We start from the raw sequence: 16,826 nt of genomic DNA, 5'->3' as shown, positions 1-16,826 counted from the left end.
GAATGGGACAAAATTCCAGTTCATTTCTGAGAGAAGCTTTTTGAGGGATTCCCAAAATGTTTGTTTTGTATACAGACGGTTTTCTTGGAGAAAAATTAATCAAAGTCAGGAAACTGGAAACAATCACAGGAAAATGATGAATATCTGAGAAGCTTCAAGGAAGAAACTTGATGACAGCAGGCTTTATGTTGCATTTTTTGACCATTGTAATTAAAAAGATAATGTTGGAAATGACACCATAGAATGTCTGAAAGCATTCAGCAACAGAAACTCCTACGGTTTGGGTTTGGTATGAAGCAGCAGCTGTGATGTCTGCAGGACGGTGCCTAATGAACATGAGTCAGGGGCCATTTCACCGCTTCGACTGCAGCCGAAAAAACAGGAGAGTCTGGACCTCAGAGGCTGAATTTGAATGAAACGCTGTCTATCGCTGGGAGAGTCAGCTTTGTTTGGACCGGCAGGCGTGTCCACATGGATTCACAAGCAGAAATGGTGTCAAGTTTTATCAGCTGCAGTCTTTTAATCTGAAAAACCCGTGGTCATCTACAGATCCATCTAAAGTGGACTCTCTCTGTCCGCTGAACAGAAGCTGGACTTCATTTCATGTCTGTGTTTTTAATAAGTTGTTTCAACAGCACACAGATGCTCAGTTATGTAAATCAGCCTTTGTTACAGAAGCAGAGCTCCCTCTTTCATGAATTCTCCTCCAAGCCAAATTTTATTGTCAGTTTCTATTTATGCCAAGGCCAGGAGACACGCACGCCCTCTGCAGTCAAAACAAAAAGATCCTTCAGAGCCGAAAGGAAAACAGAAAACCTCTGCGCTAAATTAAGGGGAGATCAGCAGAATGCAAAACGCCTCAGCTGCATTTCCATATCAAACAACACCCTGATCAGCTCTTTACACACAAAAAGGTGTTTATATCTGGAATATTTTATGATCAGACGATGTAAGTAGGGATTTCACTTAGTATTTGCGTTTCTGAGTGGTGGAATGGTTTTCTATGAATCTCATCTGTTAAAGCAAACGTGGAGCTGATGTTTGAGAGATGAGAGCAGGCAGATGTGTGTCCAACCCTGACTGACAGGAACGTCACTCCTTCCTGTGCAGAAACAAAGCTGGAACAGAGACTGTTTAATCAAATCAAGCTTCACCAATTTATGGTAAACTTATGTTGTAGAGAAGATGGACTCAGGCTGCATGTCTCTGTCCTCTCATTTCCTCAGAGGACACGGAGAATGGAGCGTAGCTCAGATCAGTTTGTGTTTGAAGAAACATAAACTGATCAGAATAAAATAGAAACAGTCACCATTGTCCCACAAAAGGTAAATTCAGGGTTTTGTGGCCATTTAATATTTCAGTTAACTTGTTAAATATTTAGCTCCAAACTAATATTTATTCATCAAGAAACATATTCACTTCACCAAATAAATATTTTGCAACAAACCAAGTATTTAGTTAGGAAGCCAAACATTTAGTGTACAGCTAAATATTTGACTTGCTAAATAAGTATTTTATATATTAATAAAATATAAATATATATTTAAAATATTTTATATATTTAGTTAGAAAGTAGTTTGAAACTGTGAGATTTATAAATGAACGACCAAAAACTGGAGATTGTAGATCTAAAACTGTAACTGGTGCATCTCTAAATGAAACTTTTTATTAGTTACTTGGATGCGGTTTTAACCCTAATTTATTCAAAATGAGGCAACATTTCTGCAGCCTCACATCTCACATCCAACAATCGTGACAGTTTCATTCATAAAGTGTCAGTACTCAGAGCCTGAGTAATCCCTGAGGTATCAGCAGAACCAGCCTGGACTTGGGACTGAACTCTTGCTAAGCTTTTTTCCTGCATGCTGTGTGTGAGCGTCTGTAAGGTGGTGTGCTTCCCTCCACCTCCTCCACCCTCATAGCAGCAACAGGCTGCTGCCTCCCTGGTCAGCCATCATGGTTTTCTGCTGACTCACTCACTCGTCATTGTTATTCTGTTCTTATTCTAAAACATGTTTTGTACACTAGCGCTACCATTCTATAACCGTTCTCTACGGTCAGCATCATTAGCATGACTGCTGCTCAGAGCGCAGCTATTCCAGGAGCTGCATAAATAAGAGTAAAGGAGCCAGCTATAATTACCCCCATCCTTTATGCACTATCACTCATTTCAGCATCATTATACTGTGCTCTGGTACTTGTTAAGGTTATATCCCAGCTGAAATTAGCATCTTCATCTTTAATGTCTCCCTCTTAGTTGCTCTTCCCTAATTTCAGCAGCTTCCCCTCATCTTAACAAACCGGTTTAAAACACTCAGCAGAGCAGCGGAGGGAGGGGCTGGAGATGCACAACCATCTTATTTACTCCATATAACAGCATAGAGTCTCCTGAAAAAGCTGGAAGAAAATGCAAATGTTTACAAACAACTTTTTGAAGAAATCTTCAAAAAGTAACTATAAGTTGCTGTTTGGCATTTCTTACCAACATTAAACTCTGAGGGCTGAAGTACGTAGAGTTTATCTTCTATGTTCATCCATCATCTGTTCCTTTCAGCTGGATGCAACTTTGTGTTCCAGATCTGGAACCTTTTGTCCATGTGGTTCTGTCACAACTTGACCACTGACATGATCTTCTTCTTCTTCTTCCATTTCTGAAGTTTCTCTACGTTCCTACAAGAGTTTGGATAAAGACTCCATTCATACAGCACTCACTCAAAGTGAGGGATATTTGGCCTTCAGGTGATATTTCCAGAAAACCCAAAAAGTTTATGGAGGTATGGAATTTATTCAGAAGCATGCGATGTAGTTGGCTTTTTGCTTTAACTTCAGTTCATTATTCAAATTAGCTTAAAATGTTTCTAAGGAAACCCAGCAGAACATCCAGTCTTTGACTTGCAGCTTTCACTCCTCCTGGACCAGCAGGGGGCGACAAGCTCTGGCGTTGTGTCTGACTTTCCAATAATCTCTCATACCAGCATTCGTGTAGCGACAGTGGAGAGGAAAAACTCCTGTTTAACATGAAGAAACCTCCTGCAGAACCAGAACCAGAACCAGGCTCAGTACCAGCAGCAGACAGAGCAGAGACACAGAAAGAAACAGCAGAACTGATCCAACAGTACTTTCTATGTTAATAAAAAGTAAAACATTAACAGCAGGAGAAGGAAAACATTTGGTTGTTGTCAGCGTTATCTCAGCAGAAGGAACCTCAGCCAATCAGAACGCCAGACCAGATGTAGCTTCTATAGAGACAAATAATAGAGAAAACATGAAGTTAACAGTTTAAATAACAGCAAATAATGCAATTATAGAATAAAAAGAAATGAGTGATGGTGTTACAGTCTGGGCAGGGTGTCAGCAGTGGCTGATGCATAGCGCTGTCCTTGACGACCACCCTGACGTTTCAGATGGTCAGACGTGACACTCGGGCTCCTCTCACCTCCACTAACATCCTGGGTTCTGTTCACAACGGAGCGCTGGCTGATGTGGCTAAAGGACGTCCACTTCAATGTCTTTCTCTAAGTCTTCCACTCTGCCTCTGATGCAGCTGCTGCTGATATTCTGTTGCACTCAAAGCTCAGTGGTCGCCTCCGTCTGTTGATCAGTTGTTGGCTGCCATCTTGGTTTCATTACTTTAACACATGAACAGGAAAAAACCAATTCTGACCGAACCTGGAAATTAATTGGTCCATTTATTGGTCTCTTCGTTCTAATTGAAACCATCTAAATGACAAGTCTGCCACCTGGTGATATAAACTGGCACTGCAGCGTATGCTAATTGGAAACTTTGGAATAGTTTGGCAAGTCTCGGATTTTTAAAATATGATGAAAAATGAAACTGTTTGTGATGCACACTAGTTATTAAAGAGAAAAACAGCTGCATTAAAACATGACTCCAATCTGACTGGATCAACATTACAGCTTTTACAACCAAGACAGAAAATCCTAAAAAAAATTCACAGAAAAACACAGGAACAGTTAACAGACTTCTTTCCATTTAATAAATATGATTGTAAATGCATTAAACAATTACACACAGCACAGTTGAGGTCAAACAGAAACACTTGAACATCTTACCGTCTGTTCTCATACAAAAAGCTGTACAGTAATAAAACTTTATTTTTTGGATTATTATTCATATTTCTCTACAAAAATAATAATCTTGCTAATTCTGCAAGGAGGAGATGGTGAGGGTTCGGTCTAAAGCTCCGTGATGTTTCCCACAGCTTCCACACATCCCAGCTCAGCTGAACCAGGAAGCAGGACAGACTTCAGACTTCAGTCTGAACGTCTCCAGGTTTAAAACTCCAAGCAGAACTTTCTTCTGTTTGGATTCAGACGTTTCTGCTTTGCTCCAGACTGACATGATGGTTCAGTTAAAAACAAAGACTGGCCAAACAGATCTCAAGACTTTTTACATCCCTACTTTACAAAAGTTGGTCATAAAATAAAGTGAACTGCAGGGAAGTAAAATGTTATTTTGTTCTAATTTTCTTTTTCCACCAAAAAATAAATTACTCAAACACAAAACTACAGACCTGGTTCTGGAACCTCAGATAAAAAACAAAGCAAGGAAATAAACCGAGCCTAAAATTAATGTCTAAAGTATGAAAGGTGACATCAGTGTTAAATGTTGTATTGGCATCAGAGTTTGTTTTACAGAAGGTCACATTTTACAGCTTCTACTGGTCCATTATTTTCACTGACCGCTGCGGTTCGGTTCAGTTGGATAGTTTGTCCCATACTACCAACCCAAACCGGCCCGGTCCTGGTCAGCTATAGGTCCATAGGACAATGGGACGGTAGAGTTAGGGTGTATGTTGACTGTGAGACAGAAAAATGTCAATCAGTGGAAAGAGAGGGCCCAAGACGCCAAAACGGGAGAAATAATTTAAATATTAATATTAGAACTTTTTGAGAATTTAGAGATTTAAGAGGGAGTTAACTGGGAATTTTTTAAATAAAAAATATTTATCATCAGATCTGTATCAACAGGTAAAACCTTAGAAAAAACTAACTGCAGAAAAATTGGCCACAAGCATTAAATCAAATTTGTTTTGTTTGAATCTATATTCAAACAATAATATATATATATATATATACAGTATGTCTGTATATATATATATATATATATATATATATATATACATACATATATATATATATATATATATATATATATACACACACATGTATATATTGCCTTCAATCTAAATAACATATGTCATCAAAATTGATCTGATCAGACCAAGACTGAGTTTAAATATTGAGAATAAATTAATAAATTTAAACCACATATGTGAGCAAAAAGCTAATTTTCAACATAGATAATGCTGAATAAGAACAATATCCGGTCCGTCTGAAACAACCTGACACAGATCCATATTGGTCCAGTGTTTGAAGAGTAAAAGCTCTTCCATCAGTTTTAATCTTATTACAACAGCAGCAAAAGCAAAACCCAACCTCAAGTAATGAACTTGTTTTTCTACATCAAAATAAAAATCAAGTGATATTTTCTATACTTGTCGGTCAAAACATCCAGACTGACCTCAGTGACTTCATATTTCTATTTTTGAACCAGAAGTAAAATCCAGTACTTTAGGATAAAAAGGCCTGTGGTTACAACCAAACTCATTTATCTGCTTTTAGATAATCTCCCAGATTAGAACCTAGTTTATCCAAATTCAGAGCAACTTCCTGTTCTCTCAACAGCTGTTCAGCACATTTCCTGAACATCTGGGCCAATTGTCTCCAAGACCTCTGATGGAACCAAAGGATCTTCTTTAAACCTGCAGAAACAGCTGGGACTTCCTTCCCTCATCTTCATCTTCATCACTTTGCAAACTTCACACCGCGACACATCAACATGTCGGTGTTACAAACACAAACGTCTTATCGAGACTTTATGAAACAGACCAACACAAAGTAACGCTTGAGAAATGGATGGAAAATAATTCAATTCTAAAAAACTTCTTCAAATAAAATTCTGACAAGCATAAAGCAACTGACTCCCTTCAGAGGTCACCTAATTAGAGTGATCCAGTAATGAATGTCGTCTTAACTGGACCGGGCACTGAGAGCATTTATTAAAGAAGGTAACTCTGGAGGATCTGCAGGGATCAGCGGCTCAGGTGGGAGAACCTGGACAACTATAAGAGGAACTCTCCACTAATTAGACTTTTATGGAACAGGAGCAAAAAGAAAGTTAGAAAAAGTTCTGCTTTCAGTTCACCACAGACATGATGGAGACATGGTGAACATGGAAGGAGGTGATGTGCAAAACGTTCTGGTCAACATACAAAAGGAACATCACCATGAACATCCCCAGCAGGAAACATGGAGGTGGCAGTATCATACTTTGGGGAGGCTTTCATCAGCAGAAGCAGGTCAGAGTTCATGAGAAGACAAACTGGATCAAAGCCCAGGAAAATACAGGAAGTATCACTGTTGGAGAAAGACTTCAGGCTGGAGAGGAGATTCTTCCAGCAGGCCTTTGACCCCAAACATGCAGCCAAAGGCAAGGGACATTTAGGTGTTAAAAAGGCCTAGTCAAAGCTCAGAGTTTTAAATAAATGTTCTCAAAAGCTTTTCATCCAATGTGACGGAGTTTAAACTAATTTGCAAAGAAGAATCTGCCAGAAAGCGTCTGCAGGTGAGTAAAACTTTTAGAAACTCTCCGTGAACCGTGAAACTATTTCACTCCAAAGTCCACAAACTTTCCCTTTGTGTTGATCACAACGACTTGGAATAAAATACTGACTGTTATGTTTGTAATGTGACAAAATAAGGACATTTCCAGGGATCTGAATACTTTCTCTAGGTGCGGTACTTGGAAGAGCTTTGTTTGGATCTAACATTCATTTAAAAATGTTCTAACTAGGTCCGGCTGCGTTGCCTCAGAAGCTGTGAAAGCATCAATCAGGCATTTCCATGTGTCTGGTCCAAGCCAGCCGCGCCGCCCTGCGGCTGCAGCTGCTGCGCTCCTGCAGCATGTCCTAATGAAGACGGCCGCCTCACTGCAGCGGGTCACAACATTAACCCAGATGTGTCACCAACCCTAGCGGGCCTTGAGCTTGACAGGCCACATTAAGTATTCAAGCAGTCCCCCTCCTCTCATTCTGCCCACTGGAACGCTCTTAATGCTTCGCCTTACTTCCATCTGTCTCTGTTTTTTTCCAGCTGCCACGCTCTTTGACTTCTCCTGTAAAGCAGCTGGATCTCATTCCAGGTCCCACTTTTCTACGCGGGTCTCGATACGCTCCACTTGGCCTCCTGCGGTCATTCCAGGCCAACCGGCAGCCTCGATGCCATCCGCACACACGGCTTTATCTCTGCTCCTGAAAGCTCTGCTGGGGGGCCGGCTGTGGGAAGGAGGGTATGGAGCACGGAGCTTTTTACAAACTGGCAGGTGTCATCAATATTAGCAGAGGCAACAAACATGAAGGCAAAATTAATCCTGAAAACTCAAAGTTGTTGTAAAAACCAAAAGAAAAGCAGAATATTTCAGTAGAAAACCTGCTTTGTGCCATAAATCAGCTTTTTGAGGACAATAGATCAAAAGCTTTGAAATATCTGAGTCATATTTTATAACAGTGTCTGTTTTTAGTACATTTGTTATTAAAATACACAAAGTTCTAACATAGACATTCATGATTTACAAAATAAATGTCTCACTCACTTCCACATCGTACTTCATGAAAGTATTTTTATATGAATAAATAATACACTGTTTGCTGTTTGCATCAGAAAACAGCAAACCGATCCAGGATGTGAGAAAATCCCAAACTTTCGTTTCGTTCATGCTGGCGATTCTCCTCGACTCAGAAACAAAGTCAAGTCTGAACATGTTTCTTTTAAAACATGAAGGAGAAACGAGAAGAAAATAAAACCTGTACACAGTTTCTTCTGCTTCCAGCAGAGCACAGTATGTGTCATCCGGCTCCAACATGCACAGGTGTAAAGCTCCAAACCATCGTGATCCAAACGCAAAATCAACACAAAAGTAAGATCAAATCCATGATGGGAGCTGGAGGTTTCAATCCAGTCCAGAGTTCAGACGATGAATGTGGGGAGTTCTGTGGAGAATTTCACATGTACATGAGGTTTCATACATCCTGAGGGGAGAGCAGAGCAGACAGAACACAGATCAATATCATCATATAAAGGCTCACTGGTCAAAAATAATGACCTCTAAGCAGGTGTTAACGTTTCATTAATAAAATGTTGTTTGTGGTCTGGAGTAATCTTTTATTTTAAATGTGTTTTTATGATCTGTAGATAATAAAAATATCCAAATGAACAGAAATACATCCTTGAAAACATCCAACCTTGTCGAAAAAAATCGATAATCAGATTCATACCATGAAGTTACTGGAATAAATGAACTTTTCAGTAATATTATAGTAATAATCATAGTTTTGCATAACTTTGCTTTCATCACAGCAAATTTGTGCTGCGTTGCAGATTGGACTGTTCTGTGGAACAAGACTTCAAAAAATTTCCAAAAAATAAAAAGTTAATTCTAGATTTTTGGTTAAATATTTCTACGAGGTTCAATGCTAGCTGAAAAGCTGTTGGCAGACTTCAGATATGTTTCAGGTAAAACCTTCAACTTATTGCTTCCTTTAAAGTCATAAATTCAACAGAAATCATGTTAAATATGAGGAAGAGACCTGTGGACCTCCACAGGTCCGGTTCATCCTTAGGAGTGAATTTCCAGACTCCAGAAGTTATCATGTTCTTCTGTTATCTTCATGCATATAAAGCATCATAACGCTCAGGAAGAGGAGATTCTGCATCCCAGAGATGAAGATGTTTGGTGTGAAATGTGTGAGTTAAACCCAGATTGAACACAAAAGGCAAGTTAAGATGATGCTAAGTGTTATCACCAACAGTCCTGTATCAACATGGTCTGATAGGCCATTCAGAGAAGAAGAAGATATTAAGACAACATCAAAACCACATCACAGTTTGGTCATTTACTCCAGGACAAACGCTGCAGTTTGGATCCATGTCCTGGTTCTGATGGAGCTGAACTAGGACAGCTTGAGCACAATGACTCTTCTTACATTTGGACTGAAACAGAAGAAGCTTTTCTGTGGATGTCAGAAATTTTCAGAAGACTGAGATGAACTTTAATGAATCAGCTAAAATAGAGTGAAGAGAGATTTTTGTTTTTACTTTGATCACTCTGCAGAATTATCTAAAAAATGTGAACGAATGGCAGTAAAACTGAAGATAAAAGATTTTGTGTCGACCAGAAATGTTGGTCATGACTGAATCTCAGAGATACAATCACTCTTTACAGGAAGAACTGATGGATGATAAATCAGAACAAACTCAGACAGATGAGGCATGAAATCTGAAATGAGGCATATTATGCTCCTTTTAAAGCCAGAAACATTAAAGTTCTGCAGTTACTCTGGTCCATCAGTTGCACATAAACTAAACGCTGGGCCTTCTCTGAACAGGACAGACGTTTCCAGAATTGAGCGGCTGATGGTGGAGCAGCTCTGTGACGTTAGCTCTGATTGGATCTTCTCCTAAACTTTGAACATTTTCTGGTTTTGATGTTGAATGTTTTAATAATTACTCCCTCTGCATTTAGATGCTGTGCAGCAGGAAGGATCTTTGCTCCTTTTATGATCAGACAGTTTATATGAAGTATAATCAATTTTTGTTTGTTTGTATGTGCTGCCTGTAGATCAAGTTTTTGGCACTTTATGACAATTATGAGACTGTCATGCAACAAATCAGTCAGAGGCCTCTTCCGATTTGTTTGAAGACTGACTGCTACTGGAGATCCTTCCTACCCACAGCGTCACCATCCATAATGATTCTTTGGAAATCATAGAGTGATCTGAATTATGTCAATGTTTAATTTTCCATTGGGATAAATAAAGTATTTTGGAATTGAATTGAATGTGGTTTTAGAAATCATAAGTATGGAATAACAGGAAGGCAGAAAAACAGAAAAAGGTGTGACTCAAATATAGTAATAAAAGCAAATAATCCAGTGATTAACGAGAAATAAAACTAATTAAAGTATCTAATACGTTAAAATATCGTTAAAAAATAAAAGTCAGAAAAAGACAAAGTCGAATAAATCTTGTAAATCCAAGAACCAAAAGTTGAGATTAAAATAATCAAACACATAAATAAATAATAACTTAGTGTTTTCAAAAATAATTTTGTGATTTTACAGAAAGCATTCATAAAGTGTTTAATAAGAAGTGTTGGCACTTATATCGTTCCGTATTAATGTGAGGTTGCGAGTCTCATGTTGACCCGTTCAGAGAGGAGAGGGCAGCGTGTTGACCGTACCACTAACAGCCACTGATCTGTTTATGTCTACTTCTCCTGCAGTCTGGACCACTTCACTGAGAAACAACAGAAAGCACAGGATGAGCCACAGGATGGGGCGGAACAGCCGTGAGACGAGATGGGAGGCTCGGATGAGGTCAGAGGTCACTCACCGATGGGCCGCGAGTTCAACTCGGTGTCCAGAATCTCCAGAGAAGGCACCAAGTCCTGCGGTGAGCTGGGCGTGGCCTCTGAGGGATTGGCTGGACTCATCATTTCTGGTTCTTTGTCGTTCTGCATCTGCGCATAGACGTTGAGGCCTGGGATCTTCCTTGAGGAAAGATTTACAGTGAGGCAGACAGAAAGAGAGAGGAAACTACCAGGAACACATGATGGATCGGGCTGGTTTTAGCAACCTTTAACTGAATGTTTGCTCCATGTCAACCAGCGTGTGGATGGGATTCAGCAGATATAAAAACTGTTAAGGCTAATAAATGTTTCATTTTTCTATTAATCTTCATGACCCTTCATATGATTTTCCCTCTGAATGCCACCTCAGCAAGGAAACACGGTTTAACATTTCAGAAAGGTCAGGCCTTCATCCTGAAAGCAGCTGAAGGCTGACTGACATTTCTTTTTGATGACCTGATCAGCAGCTGTCAGCCGTTTGTGTGTCGAGCTTCAGGAAAACTTTACCTCTTAAATTTGTAGATGACAAACACAGCTAAACCCGCAACCACTACAGAGAGCAGCATTAGCATGGCAGAGCCACTGTGGTTCTCGCTGGTGTCCACCAGGGGCGCTGCAGAGACAGGGAGACAGAAACCGCAGCGTGTGAACAACACAGCAGAGTTAGATGAGGTGTATTAGCAGCCTGCTGCCTCATGCAACGAGCAGTGAACAGAAATGAGACCCATGTGATGAATCAGTTTAATATATGGACTTCTCTTACTCTTTAGCTTAAAAGCCCCTTTAGGACAGTAGCAGCATCCCCAAAAGGAAGAGGCACACATACGTCTCTGAATGTCTCTGTGTAGCTACATGGTGGGAGCCAATCAGACACAGGGGTGGAGTTATTAGTCGAGAGGGGGTGGGGCAATAAAAATATGAAATATAAACCTGACTGTCACTGAGCCTGGCCACATGCTTCATGTTTGTGCTGAAGGTACATGGTGAGCAGGCGGACGGCGGCCTTACCTGCAGACAGGTGAGCGGCGTACACGGTGACCTGGACCCCCGGCCGCAGCGTGAACTGGACCAGGTTCTGATTCAAGGCGTTCAGCAGGAGGTCAGAGAGCTGGCGACAGAAAACACATGACCTGGGCTGGGTGCTATGGAAACACACCTGTCACAATGTAATGTTTCATATCGATGGATATATCACCAGACAAAACAAATACTTATTTTTGTTGGTCTTTAGTGTCTGTGGTCCAATAGGATTCATTAAGGCTTATAGTAATTTAAGTGAAGTAGTTGAAGGTGTAGGAGGTTCAGCGGGTTTTACGGGTCCATTAGGATTAAGTGAGATCTGAAGGAATCACATTATTTTTTATTTTAAAGATTTACTTTTAAAAGTTAAACAACCGTTTTGGACAAAAGACGCATAACAACTTTAAGCATCTCAGGAAAACTGAACAAATATGAAAATATTATTTTACTGATGTCAAATAAATACAATAGGTATTGAAATACAAATTCTCAAAATCTCTCCTTTGTCATATTGAATATTACTATTTAAAGAATAAGCCATGAAAAAGAAATATAAACAAACAAATAAACAAAAACAATTCTTTATATCCTCAGTGCAAACTTCAGCAGGTTCCAGACACAACTTTGTATATTTAAGGTTTATATCGAGCCTTTCTTTAATGTTTTATCAATCAGCTCGATTACTGATTTGTTTTAGGCCCAAGTTGCACCGCAGAGTCCTGCAAAAGTATTTACACCCCTTTTGATCTTTAGCAAGGTTTTTTTTTTTGTTTCAACCACAAACGTTGATATATTTGTAGAGCATTATTGTGAAGGCTTATGGTAATTCAAGTGAAATAGTTGAAGGTGTAGGAGGTTCAGCGGGTTTTACGGGTCCATTAGGATTCAGTCGGATGTCAACAGGCGACTGAAATGTTGAGAAGTTTGAATCTCTCTCCACAGAGATGTGATGATATTGTTTGTGTGCCTGCAATACCTGAGATACAATTTATACAGTTTTAGATGAAAGGAAATATCATCACCCAGCATGTTGTCTAAAACAAGCATTTACATTGTTTTCATCATATGGACTCAGTCACAGCAGTACATGGATGCAATTTCACACATTGTACGTCAAGTAGCTTCAGTTCAGCTGATGAAGTGTTGTATCGTCACAAACCACAGAACTCTGCATTAAAGTGTGAGGCTCTGTGTAACCAGCGCTCTGTCGCTAGGAGACAATGTGTTCCCATTTATTTAGATGAATCAATGAGAAATACCAGCGATAACACAGTCTGACTGACAGGAAAATAAGATTTTAGTTCCCATAACACCAGATGCAAAATCTGACTGAAATGACTGAAAAGTGAAAGATAAAAACAGGTTGGAGAAAAAGGAAACTAATAATGTGTGAAAGTGTTGAAAAAGCTGTTAGGATGGATGAAAAGGCTCAGCTAGCCCGACTGATTGTTTTCACTCGAGTTTGAAACTAAATCAAAAGTTCAACACACATTTCTTATCTAGATTTCAGTGTTTCTACACATTAACCATTTCAAACTTCATATGCAAGTGCTATCAGATCACCAGACTCTTCTCTAACAAAGACAAGTTGGGCTTGTTATAAATACAGTAAAACCAACTGCGTCAATAACGCTCCAATAACAGGACGCTTAAAGAACTGACCTCTGTTTTCCAGTTTCTGTAAGTTTAAAGTTTGCAGGAGAAATGCAGAGTTTTCAGCAAACAACTCATTAGGAATCAGTTTATTGGAGCTAAAGCTCCTGTGAGACTTTTTATTATCTTCTCACGTCTACTAGAGGATTCAAACACTAGTTAGCAGGTTCTACACTAGGAGATCCATTTCTGAAGCAAATACTTTTGATGTGCTCATTCTCAGTAGGGCACGCACATCAGGATCAAGGGTGTAAAATTAACGATATTCTACTGAATCAGGATCAAATTGCTTCTCAATCTGTCTCCTTAAAATGGTGCTCAGAAGTATTCATACCCCTCAAGAGATTTCCTGAACCCCTGAAAATGACAATTGTTTTTTCACATCAACATTACTTTGCTGCAAACTCATTATTTTATGTTGTTTTTTCAGGTATAAAAATAAACTGTGTGAAAATCACATTTTTTATTTATTTTTGAGGGAGAAAAGCTCAAGAGGTTCACTGGTGTTAGCATACAAATCAATAATTTAAAGGTCAAGAAATTGAATTCATCATTAAATGTCCCCAGTGGTCAAAAAATATTAGAAAATTAAAAGTAAATACAGTATAAGTGCAATAATAATCACATTGTATTATTAGTATGATACTAATAATAGTATTAGTATAAAACCAGTAATACAAAGTGATTATTATTGGACATGTTCATTTAAATTTTTGAATTTATTTGATTTGAATGGAATAAGGGAAATGAATGAATATGTAGAAATTGTAGTAAATACTCTGGATTTAGCAAGATGCTAATTTCCATCCAGTCCCATAAGAAATTCACCTGTTGATGCTGAAGTACTGACTCATGCAGTGTTTATGAAAACAACCTAGAACTAAAACAGTCTCTACAAATCTGTTGTTTTTTCTGAGAAGGTCAAATGAAGTGGATAAAAACATGAAATAAAAACGTGCAGCACAACGTTTATCAGCCCTGACCTGGAGAACGTTCCTGCAGCCTCTGAAACTATCTTAACGCTGAATGCACTTTAAATACGGAGCCTTATCAGCGCGGCCCTGACCCGCCCACACATGTGAACGCAGTTCCTGGAAGAGTCTTTGTCTGCAGGACCTTTTCCTCCATGATGCATAATGCAACGCAGGCAGCTTGATCTCTGCTTTCAGACAGATGAACTGGGATCCAGCCTGGGAAGATTACCGAGACCCGGAGCTAAACTGGAGAACCATCCCAGCTGATCCACACAGACAGACCTCTTCACCGGAGCTCCTACACAATCTACAAATGAAATGTTGCTGTTTTTAAATCATATTCATAAAAGAAGCCAATAAGGAGCTGCATAATTAAAGCAAACACTTCCTCTCTCTCTGCTGCAGAGACTTCATTTATCTTATCTGCCTCATTTGCTAAATTAATTGTGATATGAGTAATTCCTGTACTGCTTCATGCTCCCCTTTGTGCTGTTTAAATTTAGTCTGTGCTTTGACTAATTACTTTCTCACCGTTAGCATACCAGGGTCAGTGAAATCTGTTTTACATTCTTACAAGCGGAGCCAACTTCGCACTTTAAGGACGCCAGCCTTGAATGAAGATTTATGGCCGGCTTGGAGGGAGGTGGAACTTTCCAGAAGATCAAGCAGGAGGGAGGAAGAAGGGGAAAGATGGAGGATTTCTATCCATGGATTCTTCCCGGCATTAACATCGATCATCATCCGTTAGTTTAGACCGAGCAGCTCTGCTTCATGTCGAGTGATGCTGAACATTTCTTTCTCTGCTCCCCCCAACATCATGTAAGGTTAAAAGTCAGTCCTTTCACTCATAATGCTTGTCAGGTTTATTGATTAGTCGATTCTTCAAGCATTTTCCAAAATTAGACTCCTAAAAAAAGAAACATTCTCCAGCAGATTCATAGTGACATCTGCTGGTGGGGATTAGGAACTTGAAGCTGCAGGTTTAAATTTTCAGGAGCCATTACTGGACAAGCTGCTGCTATGAAAAGACTCTCAGTGAGTCACAAAGCAGGAACAGACGGTCCGCAGCCGTGTGTTGTGTTAAAGTTAGAGCGAGGATAACAAGGTGACATCCATCCGCCCACTCAGAGGCTGGAGGACGACGCTGCCGCCTCACCTGATCTAAATGAGCCGAGCTCTTCTCTGCTTTCCCCTCGGTGAGCTGCTTGTCAGGCAGCAGGAAAAACTCGGCTGCTGTTGGTAAACCTGGCAGGATGGAGACCAGGAGCAGGTCCTCCCGCACGCCTGTCGCCTGCAAGGAGACGAGAGACAGGAGCTGCTCAGATCAGAAGCTCAGATTAAAACTTCATCAGAGGACAGATGGAACCGACCTCATGACTTTTCTGTCCCTGTTATTAAACTAAATATCTGTGCCCCAAAAACTGCTGAAAATGTTTTAGATGTATTTTTAGACATCTGAATTTTTTAAAACTGCTTTAGTTTTCAGTTATTTACTGAAATAATAATAAATGTCCTGAGGGAGACGGAGCAGAAAATGAGAGTTTATGAGAACTGAAGGCTTTTAATGAGGTTCAGGAAGCAGGTTGAACTATTATTATGTTTGTTATAAAACACATTTTGATCAGCAATCTGACATGAATCAGTGATTGGAAGCACATATTTAAATCATTATGTAAAGATGAGATACTACCAACAAAAATGTCTTCATAAAATCTGCTGTAAAAACATAAACCGACACATCCTAAAAATATAACGAAACAATATATAAGTTTATGCAAACGATGACATTTTTAGACACAGTGGCTCAAAATAAGATGAGGAACACAAGCAGGTAAAAATGGATCTCAAACAACACAAAAGCTTTAGCTTTTAACTTACTGCCAGATTTTAACAGACATATTTAAAACTGTACTCCTCTCCACAACAGCTGCCGCTTCGTCCGCCATTGCTCTAAAAATGGTGGAGGGCAATGAATCTTAGGATTGAGCAGGCAGAGAAGGATGCTCCACACTCGTCCTTCAAATGTGGAAAAAAAGGAGAACATTATGATTTGTGGAGCCTTAAAACCTGAGCAGCTTTTGGCTCATCGCTGTGACATAATCGGCCTTGGAAAGATGCAGCCCCTGAATTTAGACACTCCCTTAAAAACACCAGGGAACTTGAAATAAAACATCTGAAAATGGAAAAATGAAACTGGATCTTGTAGCAGGATAAATATCCAAAACACCCAGCAGGATCAACAGGGACCAAAAAGAAGGTTTTTCAAGGATTCACAGAAGGGGTAATCATAAGTCAGGTTTGTAATTATTCAGTTAAAACAATCATTTCTGAAAGTGGATTTTTACAGGTTTTTGCCAGTGTTACCAGTGAAGGTAACTGACTGATTTTAAGTCAAACAGGTTTGTGAACTTCAGTTCTCAGTTACATAATGTAAAAATGATCCTCTCCTTTCATATCAGTGTAAAATAAATCAATGAAGAGATGAGGAAATGTTCCACTGCCTCCTGCAGGAGTCGCTGGTTCTTCTTCCACTTCCCTCTATGAGCTTCAGCCTCACTGATCACTCAACAGAAAGTCATCAAATCAGATTTTCATCTCAGTTTTTCCTCTCGCTGCGTTCCACCTTCAAGGCTGAGGTTGTCACCAGGAATAAAAATAAAAACAAACAGAAAAAATAATCATGTCAGAAAG

The 16,826-nt window shown here is 39.5% G+C and overlaps 1 protein-coding gene across 5 annotated transcripts in view; it reads right to left on the bottom strand.

Annotated features, from left to right (window-relative positions):
* Nucleotides 1–5,199: 5,199 nt before the first annotated feature.
* LOC102237337 (VPS10 domain-containing receptor SorCS1-like) overlaps nucleotides 5,200–16,826 on the bottom strand; it is a 164,646-nt gene continuing 153,019 nt past the window's right edge. For 2 of the 5 annotated variants that reach the window (XM_023333699.1, XM_023333698.1), the window contains exons 23-27: nucleotides 15,292–15,426; nucleotides 11,497–11,596; nucleotides 10,996–11,101; nucleotides 10,473–10,630; nucleotides 5,200–8,111 (exon numbers count right to left, since the gene is read on the bottom strand). In XM_023333699.1, the coding sequence (XP_023189467.1) occupies nucleotides 8,050–8,111; nucleotides 10,473–10,630; nucleotides 10,996–11,101; nucleotides 11,497–11,596; nucleotides 15,292–15,426 (561 nt within the window). In that variant the 3' untranslated portion in view covers nucleotides 5,200–8,049. Of the gene's footprint in view, nucleotides 8,112–10,320; nucleotides 10,377–10,472; nucleotides 10,631–10,995; nucleotides 11,102–11,251; nucleotides 11,337–11,496; nucleotides 11,597–15,291; nucleotides 15,427–16,826 lie in introns of those variants that run through there. The other 3 variants (XM_023333700.1, XM_023333701.1, XM_023333702.1) reach the window with 3 other exon arrangements.

The sequence above is a fragment of the Xiphophorus maculatus genome, chromosome 5 (assembly GCF_002775205.1).
Source record: "Xiphophorus maculatus strain JP 163 A chromosome 5, X_maculatus-5.0-male, whole genome shotgun sequence".
Classification (NCBI taxonomy): domain Eukaryota; kingdom Metazoa; phylum Chordata; class Actinopteri; order Cyprinodontiformes; family Poeciliidae; genus Xiphophorus; species Xiphophorus maculatus.
Note: the sequence above shows the minus strand (reverse complement) of the source record. Positions and strands in the feature narration are given on the sequence as shown.